General features: G+C 40.2%; 1 protein-coding gene across 2 annotated transcripts; it reads left to right on the top strand.

The window, feature by feature from the left end:
• The first annotated feature begins 86 nt into the window (after positions 1-86).
• On the top strand, positions 87-22,783 carry ATG4A (autophagy related 4A cysteine peptidase). Of its 2 annotated transcripts, none has more exons than XM_081179334.1 (13): positions 87-216; positions 7,328-7,402; positions 8,185-8,256; positions 9,110-9,208; positions 9,856-9,957; positions 10,697-10,769; positions 12,788-12,867; positions 13,408-13,595; positions 13,870-13,948; positions 16,425-16,570; positions 17,024-17,080; positions 18,131-18,242; positions 19,722-22,783. In XM_081179334.1, the coding sequence occupies exons 1-13, from the start codon at positions 207-209 to the stop codon at positions 19,784-19,786; spliced, it is 1,158 nt and encodes a 385-aa protein (XP_081035460.1). In that variant the 5' UTR covers positions 87-206; the 3' UTR covers positions 19,787-22,783. The 2 variants fall into 2 exon arrangements, with proteins under 2 accessions (XP_081035460.1, XP_081035461.1); XM_081179335.1 differs by having other exon boundaries at positions 99-216; positions 7,331-7,402.
• Positions 22,784-23,018: the final 235 nt, after the last annotated feature.

Here is a 23,018-nt window from a genome sequence, read left to right as displayed (position 1 = left end):
GAGAGTAAAGGACTCCGGCTTGGCCGACGAGGCCGCTGGACTGCAACTCCCGGCGTGCTCCGCGGCGGCTGTCGTGGCGGCGGTGTTGTTTTCTGAGGGGCGGAGCAGCGAGAGGCTCTCGGCAACGGCAAGAGGGCGAAGGAGGGAGGAGGAGGAGGAGAGGAGAGGATGGTGGCGGCGGAGGCGCTGGTTGCTGAAGGCGAAGGATGGAGTCCGGTGAGGGGCTGGCGGGGGAGGGCGCGTGTGAGAGGGGTAGAAGCGACCCTTTCCCACCCCCTATTTGTGCCTGTGAAGCCCAGATCTCCCCCCTCCCCTGCCTGACCGTTAAGTCCGCCTGCTTGTTTATACCGTGTTAAGCCCAGCTCAGAGTAGACCCACTGGAATTAATGAGCCTAAATTAGCCCGCGCCCATTAGCTTCAATGAATCTACTCTTGAGTAGAGATTTGATGCAGCTCAGGGTGCCCAAACGCAACATGTTCGCTGCTTCCTTGGGAATCACATATAAAGAAGGAAAAACTGAAAACTGGTGCTGTTTGCCTGTGCTTCTTTATATCTATATCTGTATGTGCGGGTTGTGTCCAACTAAGTCTTAATCGATAGTAGATACACTGAAATAAATAAACTCGAGTTATTCCGTGCCCGTTAGCTTCAGTTTGAGTAGGGCTAATATTGGATGTGATTCATAAACATCAGCATGTTCACTATATGAGATTGCTCGGCATCATGCGGGGGGGGGGACTTAAAACTGGGTCGGTCTGGTTTGTTTATATGGGTGGATTCTATCCACTCGGGAGTCCTACTTGGAGTAGACTCATCAATGGGATGTATGCCTATGTTTGTGTGTGCATAGGGTTGAAGCTTTAGGTATTTTTATTATCAATAGGATGGATATTTTGTCAAAATTGTGTGTAATTTTCAGAATTGTGTACTGTATATGTAATTTTCAATGTGTGCATGTCCAACATACATATTTATTTTGGTGTCTGTAACCTGCAGTATCGTGATTCTGGTATTTTTAAGCTAAATTTGATACATTGTTTGTATTCCATATTTATATCCTGCTTTTCTATTAAAATGAAGTATTAGAGCCAAAAACAAAAAAATAAAAAACCAATAGCAATGGTGGGTGAGGGGAAGAAATGCAAACCGGAACAAGATGTACAGCTGACCTTACTCTGTTGTAAGAATAACTGATCTTCTGGTTTTGACAGAGTATGGAAAGATGGTAGGGCTCCTCACCCTAAATCACAATTGGTTTCACTGGCCCTTTTCGCTGTGTGCTGCTGTTTAAGCTCATAGCTGAGGGGCATGACAAGATTGAAGTGTGTGTGAAAGGAGATAATTCCCTACAGCATCTGATGCTACTGACAAAATCATAATATATTTTTGAACATTCAGTGTGCTTCACATTGTGTCAGTCAGTACAACAAACCAGCAAGGTTTCTCCTATGAGGATGAGAGAGAGAGAGAGGCTTGCTAAGCCTCCTTGCTAATGAGTCCATGACAGAGGCGCAATTTGAACTAATGACTTTCTGAGTTGTAGCTCAATCTCCTAGTTAGCATCAAGAACTTACAATAGTCGATACCTTCCTTTTATTGGAGGGGAAGGAATTCCACTGAGTGCATGCCACCACAGAAATATCCTACCTTGGGTTGTTGCAGCTAATAGTGGTACCAATAAGAGAGCCTCCTTCGATATCTTTACAGATAGGCACATCTGTATGGTAGCAGCATTTCCTCAGATATCCCAAGTTATAGAGGGCTTAATATATCTGCAAGAGTACCTTAAATTTGTCTTGGTAACAAATTGACAGCAAGTACAGCTCCTTCCTGATTGATTAAATATGGTCATGGTAATAATAACAACAACAACAATATTTTTTATTTATACCCCACCCTCCCCAGCCAAGGCCAGGCTCAGGGTGGCTAACAAGCAATAATAAAAATAAGTTGAATGAATACAACTTAAAAACAAAATTAAAATATAACATTAAAATATTGAAACATGGTAGGCTGCCCCCATTCAGCTGCTGCCTCATTGTGCAGTAGTTGCAGCTCCCAAACTTTCTTTTAAAGGCAATCCTGCACAGGGTACTTCAAATTAAACCAGTCTTGAGATTACCAATGCATTGGTCACTGTAGTCAGAACCTTCTTTTTTGGGAACCATCAATTGTATCAAAAGCATCGTGGAGATAAGGTTTGCTGTGTTCCTGGACTAGGCCGAAACCCAAACTGGAACAGATCTACATAATTTGTTCCCTCCAAGAGTGCCCCACTTAAAAGACCACCACCTGCTTTCTGGAATAACAACACAATCCTAACCATGTCTACTTAGAAGTAAATCCTGTTGAATTCAATGGGGGGCTGATTTCCAGGTAAGTGCAGTTAGGGCTGCAACCTAAGCAAAGTTTATGAGCCATCCCCAGGGGCAGACGCATATATTATACATTGCAGGAATCTAATCTGGAGTTTACTAGAATGTGGATGATTGGCCAGGCTCATTTTGTTACAGCAGCCTTGACTAGTGAAAGGTGCCATGTGCCACTGAGGCCACTTGAGCCTCCAGTGACAAAGGACTGCAGTGTTGTTTACTGCTATTAAAATGAGTTAGAATTTTTTATGATCACCAGCCCAAAATGCAAGCATAACAAAGCATTCTTTTTACCATTTATCTTGAATCTTTCAAAAAGGGATCAGTGGTATTGACCCACCATCACAAACTGTGTTATTTTCCCCAGCCCATGTAATAACAACTGACTATATGTGTAGGTACATGAGCTGACATATGTCTAGTTGAATAAGTTCTGTATGAAGTTGCAAATGAACTTGCAAATTAGAAGGCAGGGGTCCAACTCCAAAAGACAAGTTGAGGCTGCTTTCCACCACTTATTCCTGCAGTAATATCTGTCCAGTAAAAAGAGCTGTAGAGTTACTTTTGTAAGCCTTAAGACTCCCACATCTAGGCTCCTCAGCCACCTCCTTGCCATGCTGATGTCATTCTAACCCACCCTGCATGTTCCTGGCTGCAAGCCTCTTTGTGGTTTCTGTGCCTGAAGCGTTAAGTACGTATAATTGTGGGAAATTAACTCTAGTTTCCCCACCGTGTCTAGTCCTTGAGCTGCTGAGTCCATTTGCAAATCCTGAGGCTTAGATAGTGTAGAGTGGGATTGGTTACTAACATATTCCAGTGGTGTCCCTATACAACAGTCTTTTTACATGTTACAGCATTGTCACAACTCTTACCTTACAAAAGAAAACATCATAGTTCTGCATAACTTGTAGTGCAAATGGTTCTGTTCAGTTGATTTCTATATGTATTAGCCCTATTCTAGGATTTTGAGGTGGTTTGCTTTAATTTTATGATCACAGCAACTCAGAAATTGTTTAAGTTAAGAGATGGTGACTTGCCAAATTTGTAAGATCTATGACTAAATGGGGAAGCATAAATTCAAACAAAGTTTGCTTTGTTTTAACCTAGTTTTGCAGTGAAAGCAAAGTTGCTTGCCTACAACTGGAGACAGAAATGTTACAGCATGACACATAATGCAGACAAGACATACAAAACTTTTATATCTGTCAAAAACTCACTCTGACTCTTATTTTTGTTTCCAAACTTTTAAAAAGGGCTATCCTTGTAGTAAGGACTTGGAAATGAGAGAAGCCAAACCTTGCCCGAGTTTCAAACGTGAAACAATGAATTAAGAAAATCTAGTTTTCTTTTAAATGTCACAGTAGACTTTGCATTAAAATAACTGCACAGTCATAAGTTTGAAACCTAAATGGTTAAAAATTTCCAGTTCCTTTTGGAAAAATAAACAGGACTCGGGCAGTGCATGCAAAGAGTGTCATGCAGATGCTTTTACGTGGGAAATTAAAGTATCAAAGGTTAGTTCATGCCTGCCTTTATGGTTTTGGTGAATGATCAGTCTGCGCTGCAACATATTTTTATGCATAGGAAAAGTCAATTAAAATGTCTGGTTAATTTTTGCTTTATTTATTTGCTTATTTTTCCTCATTTGTATCCTGCATCTTCCAAGTTATAACTAATCAAGTTATTAATTGCAAGCTCTGTGTCAATCCCCTCTCGTTTTTGTTTTACTCAAAAAGTAATTATTGAAACTTGAGATTTTCACTATACGTCAACGAACTATGTTTTATCTTCTCAAATATTTTTATCACACCTTTTCATCACTTGATATATCCACTTTAAGTGGATTATCCCTCAGAAATAACAAGAATGAGAATCCTTGTTGTTACTAAGAGCTGAATCAGGTTTTTAAGAATCACATCACCACACACACGTACTTCTTTTGCTTGAAAACAAATAGTATTTCATGACACTAAGCTTAGCAAAGGAAGTTGCTGAAAATGAAAGACACAGAAGCCTGCCTTTTAAACCATATCATGAACTGCAGAATTGCTGACATTAGGCTGCTTTGACCTTTTAAACATTACACTTGCTTGTTTGAAGGAGCTCACAGCAGCAATTTAGTGTTACATCTTATTCTTTTCTGTTTTAGTACAGTTCGTTCTAGTTGAGGTTGTAGATAGTAGTAGCAGTAATTTCAGTATGGTGTTACATACTGCTTTTGGCTGTGACTTGTTATTGCTTGTTTAAAGGAGCTCACAGCAGCAATTTAGTGTTACATCTCATTCTTTTCTTATTTTAGTATAGTTCGTTCTATTTGAAGTTGTGGTTAGTAGTAGCAGTAATTTCAATATGATGTTATGTGCTGCTTTTCGTTGAGACTTATTGTCATAATAAAAAAGAATGCAAGTTACATTTTTTAAAAGTATGCAAAAAGGGGAAAAAGCAATGTGATGCAGAACCAGAACTCTGTCTTCACTAAAACTAAATATATTGGGATATATACAACATTACTCATACTTGGAGAAAATCAATTGAAATAATTGAGTGCAGTCTATTGCTGAGTTGTCTATCAACCATTATTATTAGATAAGCTTTTAGCAGTTTGACTTTCACAGTAAAATCCTTATTATGTCCCTCTTAAATGAACATAGTTTTATATTTGATTGGCCAAAATCTAAGCCAGTGTTAAGAGTAAGCTCAGTTTTTGTCTTTGGGTGTGTAAAGGTAAAGGTAAAGGGACCCCTGACCATTAGGTCCAGTCGTGACCGACTCTGGAGTTGAGGCGCTCATCTCGCTTTATTGGCCGAGGGAGCCAGCATACAGCTTCCGGGTCATGTGGCCAGCATGACTAAGCCGCTTCTGGCGAACCAGAGCAGCACACGGAAACGCCGTTTACCTTCCCGCCAGAGCGGTACCTATTTATCTACTTGCACTTTGACGTGCTTTCGAACTGCTAGGTTGGCAGGAGCAGTGACCAAGCAACAGGAGCTCACCCCGTTGCAGGGATTCGAACCGCCGACCTTCTGATCGGCAAGTCCTAGGCACTGTGGTTTAATCCACAGCGCCACCTGTGTCCCTTCTTTGGGTGTGTACAACAGTTCTATAGGTTGGTCACTTTTACTTGCATTTTACACACGAAATAACTCTTGATTTCTAGACAATGAACAGTTCACATCCAACCATGGTAGAGGTGGAAACTCAATCCAGGTCTAGATAGGAAGATGCCTGTTTACAGCTCAGATTATTTATCCATCTTGTCCAATATTGTCTGGTAGTGGTAGTGGCTGGTAGTGACTCATCAGGATCTTGGGGAGAGTGGGGTCTTTCAGTAACTTGTCACATGATCTATTTGCTGCCATGGATTGAGCTTGGGACATTCTGCATATCAAACATGTGGTCTACCAACAGAGGGTCCTACCCCAAAGCCTCCTTAGTAAGAAACAATCTTCCTCACTTTCTTATGTAGTTATAGTACTTAGTTGTCTGGAAAAGTAACACCTGGGCAAGACTATAGTTAAAGGTTCTGGATCTCACACATTCTTTTAATGTTTTACATGTAACACAGAAAAACGGGGTCTTACTATTGTTGTTTAAGATTCTATTTTACATTGATGAGGAACCTGTGGCCCCTCAGATGTTGTTGGATTCCAACTCCCATCATTTTTGGGTATTGTCTGTTTTGCCTAGGGTTGGTGGGGGTTGGAGTGCAACAACATCTTAAGGAATACAGATTCAGTACCCCATGTGTACTGGATTGAGTATATTAATAATAATAATGCTAATAATTTATTACTTATACCCCACCCACCTGGCTGGATTTCCCCAGCCACTCTGGGTGGCTTCCAGCAAGAGATTAAAAATACATTAAAACATCATTCATTAAAAACTTTCCTAAACAGGACTGCCTTCAGATGTCATCTAAATGCCAGATAGTTGCTTATTTATTTGTCAGCTGATGGGAGGGCGTTCCACAGGGTGGGGGTCACTGCCGAGAAGGTCCTCTGCCTGCTTGCCTATAACTTTGCTTCTTGCAGTGAGAGAACCGCCAGAAGGCCCTCGGTGCTGGACCTCAGTGTCAGGGCAGAATGTTGGGGTGGAGACGCTCCTTCATAAAAGAAGCCATGATTCTACTTTCCCCGCTTAGTGTGGTAACCCCAAGAATATGTTGTTTCAAATCATAGTGAAGAAATGGAAGCATTATTGTAGGACAGTCCCCCACATTTTAAAGATCAATTTTGTGAACAGCATGTATAGGAAAATGTCTTTCTTTTCAACAAAAAATAAGGAATTTTGAAAATGCATATCAGGTCAATGAAGATTTTTTTCACGTGAAAGGACTGTTTTGTGAAATGGAACATTTCTTTAAAAATAAGCTTATTTTCCTCTCCTGTCACCCAAGTTCTTTGTTTATTTGTGGTCTCAGTTCTTCAATGCCTTTGTTCCTTGTCCTGATACTATGACTAACTTTATATCTGCCATTGCTATAGTAATAGACACTTAAAAAAAACCCTTAGTCCTAAAGGCAGGGACTTAACCTACTTTCGTATTGCTAAGCTGTTGCGTATTGGGACCCTTTCTCAGCTGATATGATCACAGGATACATGTGAAAATTAAAACATACAAATCTATCTCATGCACCTTTTACATCAGCCAAAATAAGAAATTTGCAAATCATAGATCATCATGTTTAATGCTCAGCTCTTACCACATAGGATCTGGTTTCAGTTTTGGCAGCAGTATTGCAGTGCAAATGGCAAAGGCTATAGTCTGGCTAAAAGTAAGAGGTCTAAATTCCAATGTCCGAAAGGGTAAACAAAGTGTGACGGTGTGGTAAGAGGTTCATTAGTTAGGAAAGAACTGAACAGGTACTAAAATTACAGGGGAAACAAGGGAATAAATGTTCTACATGTGTGTTTATTTTTCAAAAAATATGAAAACCTAATTTTTATTTTAGTAGACTATGTAGAAGAGCTTCCTGAAACAGATGAGCCTGTCTGGATCTTAGGAAGGCAGCACCATCTTAAAACAGGTAGGAATGGAAGGAAGCTGTGTTTCCAAGGTCCACAAAGCTTTTGTGGATGCTTAGTTTAAGCACCTCATGTTGCTCACTTTATATTGTGCTCCACTGTATTAATCTGTGTAGAGAGTAGAAATCTTGGAAAATAAATCTGCTATCTACAATGCCCAGGGTGCTAATGCTATAAACCAAAATGACATTTAGGGGAGGATGCTATCTAGAGAGCATCCTTACACAATATACTTTTTTGTCAGGTTTTTCACATGTGACTTGTGTTATTTCTAGCAATTGGATGATTACGGCCAAACAATCTTTATTTGATAGGGTGGTCTTGACTCTTGAGAAAGGGAATAGTATTGTGACACTTTCTTGGGTGAAAAAACAGCTTGGGGGTGATCATGTGCTGAACAAGGACAGATGGAAAGAGATTTAAAGACCCTCTTATCAGGATTGCTCAAGATTGTGGAATGAGAGAAATAAAGTAGGGGAAAGAATAATGGAACTCTGTTAAACATGGAGTCAAATGACTGATATAACATGGAGTTTGAGAGATCTGCACTTCTGCAGTGAACTGTGGAAGCAACTGCTCCAAATATTGACGTCTTTGGAATACAAAAAGGGAAGTTAAGAAGGAAGTGCAGACTTTTCTATGAAAGGGGGCTATTTTAATATATATAGATCCTTGATCCTCTCTTAAGTTGTTCATGTTCAACAGTACAGCAGCAATCACAAATACTGAATTTGTGTAAATTTGTAATCTGAACTCCCTATTTGTAATGCTTTTTTAATTCTAGAAAAATCTAAGCTTCTTTTGGATATAAGTGCTCGTCTTTGGTTTACCTACAGAAGAAAATTTTCACCAATTGGTAGGTATGCTTTCTGAGATGTGTGGGTTCTTCCCCTTCCCTTTGTTTTGTTCTTAAAAATATGACCCGTGTAAAGGAATGAACAATTACTGTAGTTCAGGATGACAGCACTTGCAGCCTTTGATCATTTAGTGCATGCTTTTTAAAAGTTAGCTGTATCCGCTTGCCCTTGGTGGACAGAATTACTTGGTACAGAACAGATCCTGACACTTTTAGGCTTTTGCCTTGATCCATTGAGGCCTTTGCAGCCTAGCAGTTGCTTTGGGTAGCATTGGTGGGACACACTTAGATATTTGTTGTGCTTCCTGATATTGGGTTTGTTCCAATCACCTTCCTTTAGGGGGGCCATCTGAACTGCCACCAGACTTTCAAAGACCTTCTTGATCTTCTACCCTCTCCTTTGTGGCTCTCAGTGATCATATGCTATGAGTTGGGTGTGGGTCTATACTATTACATTTCCCAACTCAGTGCTCTCCATATGTTTTGGACTAAGATTCCCATCAGCCCCAGCCAGCATGGTCATTATGCAGGCTGGGCTTGATAGGGAGTTTTAATCCAAAGCATATTGAGGTCGCGAGATTGGGTAAGGCCGGATGGCATTAATCAAACTATCACAACATTCTTCCAGAATTTTGGATTTATGATCCACAGCTTAGGTTAAAGCCTACTTGTTGGTGAATGCACTTCACTCAGTCCTCCACTGCATTTTCATCATGCTAAGAATTATTCCAATAGCAAACTATTGTGGGTACTAAGCATTTTTCTTTTATGTGAAGAGAAAAATCCAAGGAAGGGAAGCATTCTATGTTGTTTCTTTTGGTAAATTCATAAATGTAGTGATTCTTGACCCCAGGTGGCACCGGCCCTTCCTCAGATGCTGGCTGGGGCTGTATGCTGCGATGTGGACAGATGATGTTGGCCCAGGCTCTGATCTGTCGACACTTGGGGAGGGGTGAGTGTGGTCTTTCACCAGTAGATTCCCAGAATGGTCGTGGTTGTAGGAATGAGAAATGAGTGAGGGTGAGGGGTATCTGAATATGTTTTATATTGTTTGGGGTGGGGCTTCAGTGCCTCATCTAGTTGATTCTAGAAAGACTAGAATAAGTTTTGCAAAGAGAAAATATGCTATTATGTACAGCTTTCCTAGTTATATTTTAAAATCAGTTTTTTCTGGTTCAGAAATTATATTACCTGGTTGTGCAATTGTAATTCTTTTTTTAGTAGTAAGTATTTTAATTTGTCTGAATTAATTTTATGATGTATTTTAATTAATTGATGCCTGTTTTTATGTATACTGTGTTATTTATATGATGTTAGCCGCTCTGAGCCTGGCACCGGCCAGGGAGGGTGGGGCACAAATAAATTATTATTATTATTATTATTATTATTATTATTATTATTATTATTATTATTATTATTATTACTATTATTACTATTATTATTATTATTAAGTATGCAACCCTGATTTGTAGCCAATAATTTAGAAAATTACAGTTGCTATCATAACCAAAGGTATACATGTATCACCTACTGCCATTGAACACTACTTTTCAAGATTATGATAGGATATTTAAAATCTAGAATAACTTTCTCTCTAAGACTGGCATTGGGAGAAACATAAAAGGCAACCTGAAGAATATCACAAAATCTTACGCTGTTTCCTGGACAGAAAAGACTGCTGTTATTCTATCCATCAAATGGGTAAGAGTTGGCTTTGAGAATTATTTCTTCCACCCTTGTTTTCCAAACTTTTAGTGTACTTAAACTTCTGTTAGCATAATTTTAGTGTGAAAAATGCATGTATGCCTTCAAATGCTATAAAGTTTGCAAATCTTGGTCAAAAGCATAGCAGTGCAAAAGAGAAAAGGTTTTTGTGTGCGCACACAAATATAGAAATAATAATAATTGGGTGATGAGGCTGTGATTTAGAATACAGGTTCCCAAATCATTTGTGTCATGAGAGCTCCCAGGTAAAAGGCATGATTCTGAAATGTGAGATTCATTGAGACATATGGACCAGTCCACTAAACCACAATTTGTCTTTATGCATGTTTTAATCAGGAACATGCCTCTCCCTTGCTGTATAGTTCCCTCTCATGTGACTCAAATAAGTCATATTATGGCTTGTCATGTGTTCTGAACTCTGAAGGTTTGTTCTTGGCTTCTTTTTGGCTTACTGCTAGTGGTCTGGGTTCAGACACTATAGCATTGCTGCTCGGCTTAAATCAAGCTTAAAATATTTAGCTGAGGTTCTTAGTCTTGTGATAACATTCCAGTGTGATCCTTGATACAGAACAAGTTTCCATCTCATTTGTGTGAAGGTAGTCCCAATTTCTAATGGCTTTGGAATGTGTGCAATGCAGCCTAAAAGAATGTGCCATTCGACAGACTGATGCTTCTTATTTTTCTGTGTGTCTGTTTCTGTTTCTAATCTACACAGCACAGATGGGTGTTGGTGAAGGGAAGTCTATTGGGGAATGGTTTGGACCAAATACTGTTGCCCAAGTGCTCAAGTAAGCAAGCAAGCATGTATATCTTGTGTGGAATTTAGATGGAATGGAAAGACAGTTTAGTTCCACTCATTTAACATTGAAACTCTGCTGCACTTTCATAACATGAAGGTTCTCCCTGGAGATAATGATGGTGGTGGTGGTGGTGATGATCATTGTGGCATGAACTTTTATGCACAAGCTTCCTGGCTTTGTTACATTAACACCTGCAATTGACCGTGATTGAGTCCTGAACCAAATTGCTGTCCAGCTATTTCACACAGCAATCCTACTTTGTATTTTTTAAAAAAAATAATGGTGAATAACAGTCAACAACAGAGTTTCCTACTATTTTCAGTTTTGTGTCCATTTAGTCTTTGCATGGAGACAGACTTGTTGCCCCAGGCAGATGGTAGAAGGTCCTTGTTGGCAGATGATAGCATATATTCACTGTGGGATGAACAAGTGGAGCCTCTGATGCCCTTTTTCCAGCACAGCACAAAGTTATCAATTTTATCCAGAATATTTTTCTGAGGCAGGTTAGACTGAGAGATAGTGACTTGCCCAATGGTCACTCATAGAGCTACATGGCATAGTAGGGATTTAAAGCCAAGTCCCCTGAGTCCAGTTCACCAACCATTGCATGACTTCAGCTGTCCTCCATAGGCTATGCACTCCTAATCACCAGACTATCTCTTGCATGAATCAAGCAACAACTTGCAGAATTGATCCATATGATAGAACAGGGAAGGCAAAACCCCTCTAGGACAAAGTTTCTAGTTAGCATCACAACTTACTGTTGTGATCTCTGGTTAGATTTTGAAGCAGCTCAGTATTCTGAGATATGTATTGTTCCCATGTTATAGAATTTATCTGTCATTACTCGAAGCACTAAAATTTAAATTGCAGCTTTAAAAGCATGGGGACCTGTTGATTAAGAACAGCCTGAAGTTCCAAACCTGATGTAAAAATCCTATTTTTAAGTAACATTAAGCTGGAAAAGCAATGTATCTCTTCTGCATAAGCAGTTAACAGAAGATTGAACTATGCCCATACTTGGGGAAGGTTAGTAGTGGCAACTGAATATTGGCAGATAGAGAGATAAAAATTATGTTAAACTGCCAGTCTCTTGTATTAATTTAGCATAGCAATCTGCATCTTCAGAACATTTTCAGTAAAAACAAGCAGAACCTTAATAATTTGAATCTCAGAAATCAGGGATCCAGATTAGCACCTGCAACAATAAAAAATTATCTCCTGTTTTTCTTTTCCTCCTTTAAAGCAGGTGTGGTTCTCCAGATGCTGCTGAACCACAACTTTTGTCATCTGTGGCCATTGAGCATGTTTGATGGGAATTGTAGTTCAGCAACTTCTGGGGGATCAAATGTTCTCCATAACTTTCTTAATGGTTTTGTGCAGGCCTTTTCCTAACAACATTTATTTATTATACAGTATTTGTAATCCTTATATCCCTGAGAGGCTCTTGAAAGTAGCTTACAACAGATATTTATAATGAAAATCACATTCAAGTCTTGTGTCAATCATTGTGCTCCTATGGTACCTGAATTATTTAGGTGGCATTTCCTGCCCTAATCCTAATCCTGCCATAATCTTCCCTATTGTTGACCTTTGGCATCAGCCTACAAAGTGCTAGAGCCCAGTGATGTATTCTGTGGCAAGGGAGTGTGGCTAAGCAATGGGAACTCACTCAGCCCCTGATGGAGGCAAATCTTCCCTTGCTGGCTGTTGCCAGTTCCCACTAAAGCCTGGGATTGAACACTCACAGACAATCCCACTACACTGGTGTACAACATTATCCATATATTTGTAAAATGACCTCTCCTAGAAGTATCAGTAAGCATAATATCATAAAAATTGGTCAGACAAGTGGCAAGATGTACAAAAGGGAATAACTAGAACCTCTTCCTCAAAAGATAGAACATCTTATTTATTTAAGAGTCTTCCAGTCATATTGAAGGCAGAGTGTTGGCCTCTGAGTGGCATGGAATTTGGACTTACTACTGTCTGTTTCCCCACCCCAGGAAACTTGCACTATTTGATGAATGGAATTCCTTAGCCGTTTATGTGTCTATGGACAACACAGTTGTGATTGAAGATATCAGTAAGTTATAAGCACCAGCTTTTTAACAGAATTTCTGATTCACCCAGGCCTTAAACTGAATTGGGATTTAGCTCCAGTCTGATTTTTATTCCTTGGAAAATATGAAGATCAGTACATGCATTCGTGGAAACAGATTGTCAGCTAAAAGAGGACTAGTTTCAGTCTCAGCCATACCACATGAGAATCACCATTCTACGTGTCACAATGCATCCGCTGAACGGTTTGATTGCTATTTTGTAATCAGTTTCTTTAGAAAACTCAGGGTTTGCTTCTTTACCTGAGCTCTAAAACTTACAGCTAGCTTTCCCCTGCTTATTCTAGTTGGGCAGACAGAATCACCACAAATTTCTTCTTAACTACTGGTTCCTTCTGTAAGGCATGTCTTTGCTGTAACCCACAAGTATTTGGGGACACTGAACTGAGTATTCACTTCATAGATAAGTATAAGATGTGTGCACACAGGAATGGCTCCCTCCATTAAAGTGAACAGTTAAACTCAAGTGAATGGACAATTAGGTTTTATTGTCTCTTATTTCCCAGAGAAGATGTGCCGGTTTCCATCCCAGAACTGTTCCAGTACCCACTGCAGCTCCCTGTCACACAGGAGTGTGCTCAGCCGAAACAAGAGCCCTATGGGGATCTGCTGTGGTTGGAAGCCTCTGCTGCTGATTGTACCTCTTCGCTTGGGGATAAACCACATCAATCCGGTTTATGTTGATGCTTTTAAGGTACGGCTGTCTTATAGTGATTGATTTGGTCAGCTTAATAGGAGTGTTTGGAAATGTTTTGAGTAGTTGCAGGTACTTTAATAACTAGTGCGCAAACATATGCATGGTCTGAAGGAGCACGATGAAACAGCTTTGCTCAAGCTAAAGAGGTCTGGGTCTGTTTAGGCCTGGGGACTCTGTACAGTATATGCTGCCTTCAGTTCCATCATGGAAGAAAGGTGGCATATAAATGTAATAAATCTCTTCTTCTTTATCTTCTTCTTTCAATCTGTAGGAGTGTTTTAAGATGCCACAATCTTTGGGAGCTTTAGGAGGAAAACCAAACAATGCCTACTACTTTATAGGATTCTTAGGTAAGGAAAAATAAGTGGAGTGCCAAATAAATATCTTTGCTTCTGACGGATTATTTTAAAGCTGAATTTGCTAAGTAATGCAGGTGGGCCTAACAGCCAGCTGCAATAAGAGAGCATATAAAAGATACTCTGTACTGCTTTATAATGCATCGTATACTCAGTACTTTGCTTTGAGGCTGAAGAGCCAAAGAAGTTGTGTGATCAGGCTTCTGTCACTAGCTAGGAGACTGGGGCCACAGGGAGGTTTCACCCTTTGTCTCTCTGGATGAGGACAAGAACCACCAACCGCTATTCAGGAAAAATACCAACAATCAATGATCAGCCTGACTCAAAACCTTTAATTACTTTTATCAAATTTTCACAAACAGTACAAAAAAACTGGCCCTTTCTCCATCCTCTACCTCTTCCCTCCACTGCCCTTTCCTTCTGTGTTCTCCTATTTAATTTGTAAATACATTAGAATATATAATATGAAACGATGCATGAAATCTTCCCCCTGCATTCATGTATATTTGCGCGCGCGCACACACACACACACACACACACACACAGTCCTTTCTTAGGAAAAGTTCAAGATAATGGTATCCCATATCTGTTAGTAGTTATGGCTAATGACATGGATAGTTTAGTTCTTGATAGATAAATGCATCCATTGATCAGTAGGACTTTTAAATAGAGTTACTCTATGAAAAGGTGGTTAGCAGGCCTTTTTGAATGCTAACTCCTCCCATGTCCCCAGGAGGAATATTAGATTGGGCCTCTAGTATACTCCCTACCTCACTTCTTTGTTCCCTTACTCCTTTCTCTTTGGGGAGAAGTGAATGACCAAAACATCACTATTTGTATGTGGATTTCCCCCTTATTCTGGAAAGTTAATTTCTCTTTAAAGAAGGGTTAAAAACCACACATTTGTGTATTCAGTTATTCACTTTTCTCCACAATGAAAACTTGGTGGGGAGGAGCTCATTCCCAGTCTGTCCCCAGGGGATGTGGAAATGGTTAAAGACAAAATTATCAAAGCTAAGGGTTTTCCAGTTTGTTGCTGTTATTCTCCTAGAGTCAAGATGACAAAAAACTGATCAAGCATCTCTACAAGACCGTGCTTTTGAGTGCACTCAGTAGTATTGTGCTGTAAGTGTACATAAGGACACTCCAGGCTCAGCCTGGAGGCAAAGGCAAGCAGATCAGGCAAAAAGGCCCACAACATTCTTTAATATACCAGAGAAAGATTCAGGTGGATAGCCGTGTTGATCTGTCATAGTTATAATAAATAATAAGATGAAAGATGAAAAAATCTTTTTAAATAATTCCAGTGGCACCTTTAAGATCAACTGAATATAAGCTTTCATGGTATGAGCTTTCGTGTGTAATACACACTTCGTCAGAGAAAGGTTAGGGAAAGCATTTCCTCTATTCACAAAGCTTGCCACAAGACATGCCCTCTCACAGCATGGGACATCAAAACATGGGTAGGATTGGGTGGTGATCACAGTGGACATGTTGCTAATTCCCAGTTTGGAGAGTGAAGTTGAAAATACAGATTGCTCTCCTCTAGTCTACGTGGGAGCCTTTTGAGTTTGTGCTTAATGAACAGCAGCTGCCTGTCTTAATGGGGATAAACTATTAAGGTTATTAAGTTTTATCCAGATATCATTGTGCTGACAAGTTGCAGTGTTGGGAGTATGAGAGCAGATGGTTTGATCAGTTCAAATCACTGTATGAAATCTAGTCCTTCCCCAAAGCATTGCTTTGGCTTCTCCAGCCCACCTACTCTTTTACATATCTAAACTCCAAGCAGTTTGCAACCTTTTCTGTCCTATGCAAGTCTTCCCCCAGCTCATCTTTGGCTACTTATTTTCTCTGCTCCATCTCTTCTCTGCCCTCATTCCTTTAGGTTCCTTCACCTCTCCTTCCTTCAGTTTCTTATGTTTGAGCTTAGTTCCATTTCCTTCAGTCGCCCTGACTCATCCCATCTCCCCTTCTGGTCCTTGGTCTACCTGCCTCCCCAGCACTACTACCTCTTTGCCTTTCTACTGATGTTAACATCAGCACCTCTTGTGTTCACAGACACCAAAGGTCTCTTGCTGCCCCCTGCACTGCATTGTTCCCTCCTTTTCATTATTCCCTCCTTTTCTCTTCTGCGGCTTAATGGTAGAGCACAAATTTGTGTGCAAAAAGGTCCCAGATTCAATATCTGGCCTCTACAGTTAGGGCTTGAATAGACTCTCGTTTGGGGATCCTGGAGAGCCACTGCCCATCACTGACAGCAATACTGGGATAGCTGGATCAATGGGGAAGCTTCCTATATTTCTAAGCCTCTGCTTCCTACATTTGGCAGCTTCTTTTTATTTTTCTTCTCAGTCCACTGTCTCGTCTGCCCTACCTCACCTACTGTTAATGTCCATACAGAGTGCAAGACTGAATGGCTTTCAGTTCTACCCATTTCTGACAAACTGCTCTTGTTTTACCCGCACAGGAAATGAGTTGATCTACTTGGACCCTCACACCACACAGATTTTTGTAGATTCTGAAGAAAATGGTGCTGTAGATGACCATAGCTTCCATTGCCAGCAAGCACCACATCGGATGAAGATAATGAATCTCGATCCCTCTGTAGCTTTAGTAGGTGTTGGCAGGAGTGGATGTCTGTCACCCTGACCTGCAGCCTTGCACCCCTCTGGTCCATACCCCACACTTTTGTCTCTTGTCTTCACAATTGAAACACAAATGCTGTCCCACCCTATCATGCACAGGCAGCTAACTTTACCTTATGTCAAGGCCCCCTGGTTTGGTTACATATCTAAACTGCCCAATATTTTGTATACTGGTTAATTTAGCCTTACGTGTTAATGCCATTTGTGGCCTTGTTCTCTGTGTTTGTTTTGTACCACTTCTGACTATTGACGAGGGACTTGCATGACCAATCATGGGGGAATTATTATAATGTTCATTCAAGATACCCTGAAAAGTAATATTTGGACAGCTGGATCTTGCTCTTCCCCACACCAGACTTCTGACTGGGTACTTTTTGCCCCCAAATTATATCTCACTTAAAATATTCCTGTACCTTCACAGGGATTCTTTTGTAGAGAAGAAAAGGACTTTGATAACTGGTGTAGCCTTGTGCAAAAGGTAAGCATTAGGAAGCTTTTTAACTGGCATAAGTTCCCCTTTAAAATGAACCTCTAGGTACATTAGGTGGGGTGAGATGCATGGAATAATATAACCAAGGAGAGGCTGTTTTAAATTACTCCCCATTGTGGCCCTCTCTGCTCAGCAACACATTTCTTTGTACTGATTTGCTAACTGGCTGCAGTGGTGGCATAGGGAAAATGGATGGTGTGAGCCAGCATGTGCCCCTGCAGCTTGCGTAGAGAGGTCAGCCAGGGCCCAAAGTATATTTGGATCTATTGCCCAGGTTACATTCTGATCTGATACCTAAAGTGTGTGTGCTCCTGTGTCATGTCTTCATCTGCCAGCCCTGGTTTGTGAATGAGACACGTTATTGGTGTACAGGTGCCTGTTACTTATGGGGTCTTCTCACTGCCCTGGTACTTGTTGAAAAGCAACCCAATGGTATTTGAGTGTGAGACTGTGGCAGACCACACTGCTTGGCTTTGGAAGTAAAAAAATAAATAGTTCAAGATACAATGTAAGCACCTTGTTGGATCAGACAAAGGTCCAATAATTTAGGAATATTAAGTGTGATCTGTATGGAAGAGAACTCTGAAATCCTGGATAGCTTCTGCTAGTCAGCGTAGATGTTACTGAGCTGGATGGACCAACAGTCTGATGCCGTATAGGGCAGATTCCTATGTTCCTTACTAAGCCTTTCCTTGAATAAGTTCTCCTTGCAGTCATAGGACTTAATGTGTGGCTTTGCAGAAAAATAAAACCGAGGTGAACATGATCTGCTGCCTGAGTTTTGCTCAGCTATAAAAGCTCCAGCTGTGCTTTTGTGATGTTGCAAGAATGCTCACAGATATTTCAGTCATGAAAGCATTAAAGTGTGAGCATTGATCATTAGACTAAGAAGTGACTACCTAAAGGACTGCACAAGTGATGGTGATGATTCTGTAGCACAAGAGCACAAACTGACTGCTACTTCCTGTATAATTCAGCTATGTTTTCTGGTTTTGTTATTGCAGCACACATTTAAAAATGAAATATTGTTCTCCCCAGGAAATACTTAAGCAACAGAGTCTGCGAATGTTTGAGTTGGTTCAAAAGCATCCACCACACTGGCCCCCTTTCATACCTCCTACAAAGCCAGAAGTAACCACAACTGGAGCAGGTACAGAATTGTGTTTAACTTCTCCCCCCACCCCACCCCAGCAACTATATATGTATATAGAGTGAGATAGAATCTTGGTTTGTGAAGTAACAAATGTTCCTATCTAACCCTTCCCCACTTTTCCTCCCAGAGGCTGTAGCCATTTCCATATGTTGCAACACAGCAGTGGCATCTTAAAGACATAGCAGTTTTGTTGTGACATAAAGTTTTGTGGACTAGAGTGGGATTTGTAGCCTAAAGAAGCTTATGGCACTGTTAGACTTTGAAGGTACTGCAGTCTTTTGTTGTCGTCCTTTCCTCCCACTGCTGTTCTCTTTCTGAAGTCAGTTTCATGATGTATGAAGCTGTGTGCTCAGCCAAGGTTTTCAGTAGATTAACACACACTAATTTGTCATCCCTGGGAATGGAATCTTTTTTTCCTTTTGTTATGCTGTGACCTTTCTGGTTATCTTGTAGTGAGAGCCACATAGAAATTGGTCCTATGGATTGGTGGTTATGTGATGGATCCCAGTAATGTCAGCAAGACATTTTGTGGTTTGTTTAAATCACAATGGCACTGGAATCTTTTCCAAAGTACTCTGAAGATCCAGCCCATCCTAGGAAATTGGTGCACCCAGTTCTAGCTGTGGTAGAAGCACTCAAAATCTTAAATAAATACATATAAAGCACAGTGCTGCTTGAGAGGAGTTATCTCTGTCTCCCAACAGATGGGATCCATTTGGAAGTGGAATTCCCTGTGAAACAGTAGCAGCAAATGAGACTGATGCAGACCTTGCAGATTGAAGGCAGGATTGTGGAGTGGGGTGGGGTGCAACTGGTCTTCATATCAAATGGAGTTCCTAAGCTCTGGAACAGGGGATTTAAAAGGGAGATGTGGTAAATCAAGTGTCTTGCATCAGTGTGGAAAAGCAGGAAAAAGGATTGCACTAATGCTGATTTGGATGTAAGTAGAAGGTCATAAAAGTCTCTAAATGTGGTGAAAGGCATAACAAGAAGAACAAAGCTTGCTCTTTAAGGAACAGCAAGTTGCACTTTGCAGGTTGTAGACTGCAGGAAAGAGACCCACAGAAATTTATGTGACACAAAGGCAGTTTTTTAAAATGAATCCTTGCTGAAGGTACAGAAAAGTTTGCTTTAAAACTGAGCCTTAAGCTTACATGCTAAGAACTTTGGATTGTGCCCAACATATCTCTGAAGAAGAAGGGAAGACTGTCATTCCCACATATTCCATGGGGCAAAAGTTAAAGGAGAACAGTTTTAAAAACAAATCTTAATCTATCATCTCCTTTCTTGAAACTTAGACAATTGCAATAAATAGCTAAGCTTCCTTATCTTTGTTATATTTGGAAAAGTTTGACATTTTAGTGTTTGTTTGTTTTTTAATTAGGGAGGCTTGCCATGGTAAAGTTTGTAAATTTCTGCACAAAAGCCAGAGGTGCATGCTCTTGATAATAAGTTGTTTTTTTCCATTTCCCACAGAGCTCATTGAGTCCACTGACAAACTATTTGAATCGGAAGAAGAGTTTGAGATCCTGAGCGTCTGAAGGAAGCTTCAGTTGACCTTCTGTGTGCCCATGTGTAGCATATGAATTGACTAAGACCACGGCAGCCTTTTCTCGCCCAAAAGTGCCTGCATATAAACAGTGAACAGAGCACAAGAAATGACCAGTAACTGGAACTGAGGACAACAGTTTTGAAAAGAACTTCCCAGAAGTGCAAGTGGACATACCCCTTGCCCCAACCCCCCACCCCCACAGTTTTTTAAGAATGTATCTTGCCTGAGGAAAATGAACTTTTGGGGGGTGAAGGCAATGATGATATTGAAGTAAAGACTTCTATATTGCTGGGAACTGCCTTGAAGGCATTGATATCTGGATGGCTATTATTACTCAGTGTAGTATAATGCAAGAGTTCTGTTCACACTGAAAGCATGATGTAGAGGTAAAGGTGTGTGTTTACCTCTTGTTTCTTCACCTGGACTGTTTCATAGGAATAAATGTTTTTATAAGATCAACCGCATCAGGGAAAAAAGACCCAATGGTTTTGTTTAAATACATTTCTGCAACCACACTTCAAAAATAAACAGACCTAAATGTTTCTATGAAAGGAACTGTCTAATAGATACAAATTTTGCAATTGTCCTCCTGTTTCTAGGAGTTAAATAAATGAATGGGGGACCTGGAGGGCAACCCTCCAGCCTCCTAGCCTCTCCCCACTTGCACTCCTGGAAAGGAAGTGAAAGTTGGAGAGTGCCAGGAGCCGCCTGCTCCCTTGGTATATTCCTCCTCCTCTGTAATTTTCATGACATATTTCACCTTGACCTTAGGTTTAAATCATTATGGAAACTTTCTACTTTGGTTTTTGAGTAAAAAAAAGTAATTTGTTTCAAACTGTAATTGTATTTATTTTATAATATTTACAGTTTTCTCTCCTCTGTAAGAGCACTTTACATGTGCATCTAATAAATTTCTTAAACATTTAATAAATTAAATGCTAGATTTTGTGAGTTGTTTGGGACCTTTCTAACCACTCAAGGAAGTTCTCTGGCAAAATGAAAACTATTGTCTCTTCCCCTTTGTTACTACTTTGACATGGTCAGGCATGGATGGTGTAACTTTTATAGTCCTGCGATCCTAGCAATGCAGTTTTATTTGCAACTTGAGGTTTCCCCCTTAAAGGTTACTTTTGCTGCACGTAGCACATATATTTATCCTTGGTGCCATAATCATTAGCACTTTGCTTGTTAGGTTAGCTGCTTGTGTAAAAACAATGCTTTGGGCAACCATTATGAGCATCTTAATAGTCCATATGGGTCTAAGCATCTACTTTGCCTTTACAAATAGAATCTGATGAGAACTACACATTTGTGCATTGAGAAGCAAGTATGCTGTTTCTTCACATATGTTTGGCCTCTTGTTATGCAACAAGACCTAATGAATTGGTGCTGACTTACAATTGTAAATATTTACCTCCTGAAACCATCACCTGTGCAATCAGGGAGTGTGAATCTGCTAGAGGGTGGTGTGTCCCATATAAAAAAATCATTGTGTGGTTCCATGTGAGAGAAAGCTGCCCTTTGGTACTTTTGTAAGGAAACAGCACCTGCTGCTAATCTGGAGGGTAGGTAGCAAAAGTCCCCTAGTGATCTCTCTGGTGATACAACTGCAAACTGATCGATTTGAACACTCAACTGTTGAATAAAGCTCCATTAGATTTATGTCTTGCACCAAAACTGGCATCCTGTTCAGAAAAACTCCGAAATTTACTGAGAAGTTGGGGAGTGGTGAAGAGAAAGGGACAGTGTTCATTCAACTGCATAAGGAAAAACAGCATAACTCACAAAATTGGCATATTTGTGTTTTATGGCTTTTTCGATAAAATTAACAATGGAAAATACAGTCTGTGCCCTAAAGATGCTTTTGACAGTGTATTACAAAAATAATCACACTTCTCCCCCAGTTGAAACAAAAGAGAACCCGCCATGGCTTAAGCAGTAGAAAAGGTTAATCTAACATCTACTCGAAGTTAAGTGTAAAACTAAATTGTTTTATAGTGTATATCACTTTGGCACCAGCAGTTTCAAGGCTACCTCTGAAAGGCAAAAATCTGTAAATGTGCTCTAACAGTTGCAAACCTGTTGAGTAACCAGTATATAAATTTTCTCATTTTATGTACAGTACAGCACAAGAATTGGAGAAAACCATGAAATTTCACACATATGTCTTTAGATTACACAAAGAAAAATGGACGTTTTCACTCAAGACCCATAAAGCACCAGTGAATACAGAAGTCATTAACCCCCAATGACCTGCTCAAGCATGCATTCCTATTGCAAATGGTACAGAATCATGATTGATTTTGAGCGCTGTCAAGTGTAAGGGAGGTTGAGCTTTTAGACAAAGTGAATCTTTATATGCACCACCAGCAGCCTGCCTGGTATGATCAGGGGTTCATAGAGACCCGGGATATAGTGTGATGTCATCCCATAAAGATTGGTACATGGGTTTTAAAACATCTGAAAATGGTCTTCAAGATAACCGGCTATTCTGTTTATAGTGTAAAACTCAGTAAAAATAGAGCACCCTAAAAAATAAATGAAAAACAAACGGTTTGTTCATCTTAGAGACATAACTATTGCACATGTTTTTAAGTCCCCTATGACCACGAAATACCATCCACAATATAGTAGACTATCACAGATTAATCCAACACAGCCTAGGCTATTCCTGTGTCACAAGCAGAAAGCAAGGAACTTTGCATAAACACCTACAGGAAAATATTAAGACATTATGCAATGAGAAGACATATTTTACAAAATGGCCAGAGGCTTCCTATAACTGCTGCAAATGCATGGCAGAGACCATTAAAGCAGATTAGGAAGTGAGTCAACCTGGATCCAGTGAATCCATGGCAGAGCTCAAAGCACATGCAGAGCAGATAGCTGAAGAATGTGACCTTAAGTGCAGGCTATACTATATTATATGCTTAATTAAACCAGCAGGAAACATATAAAAAGGTCCTCATTTTGCAGAAATTTGCTGCACACATGCACACAATTCTGCACAATTGTTCCCATGCAAAGGTGATTCTTGGAGCCATGCTAGAAGTTGCTTCTCTGCTCCTACAGGCACCTGCAGTCTGTGCTGTTTCTGCTACAACAACCTGTCCCATACTCTTACCTCCACAACCTAGGGCTGAGAGGGAGAGGCAGCTGGTTGTGGGGCAGTGGTAAGTGGTGCTAAGCCTGAGACTGCAAGTGTATTATCACCTGCCACT

This window comes from Podarcis bocagei, assembly GCF_964188305.1.
Source record: "Podarcis bocagei genome assembly, chromosome: Z".
NCBI lineage: Eukaryota > Metazoa > Chordata > Lepidosauria > Squamata > Lacertidae > Podarcis > Podarcis bocagei.
The sequence above is the reverse complement of the archived record's forward strand: the minus strand, read 5'-3'. Positions and strand labels throughout refer to the sequence as shown.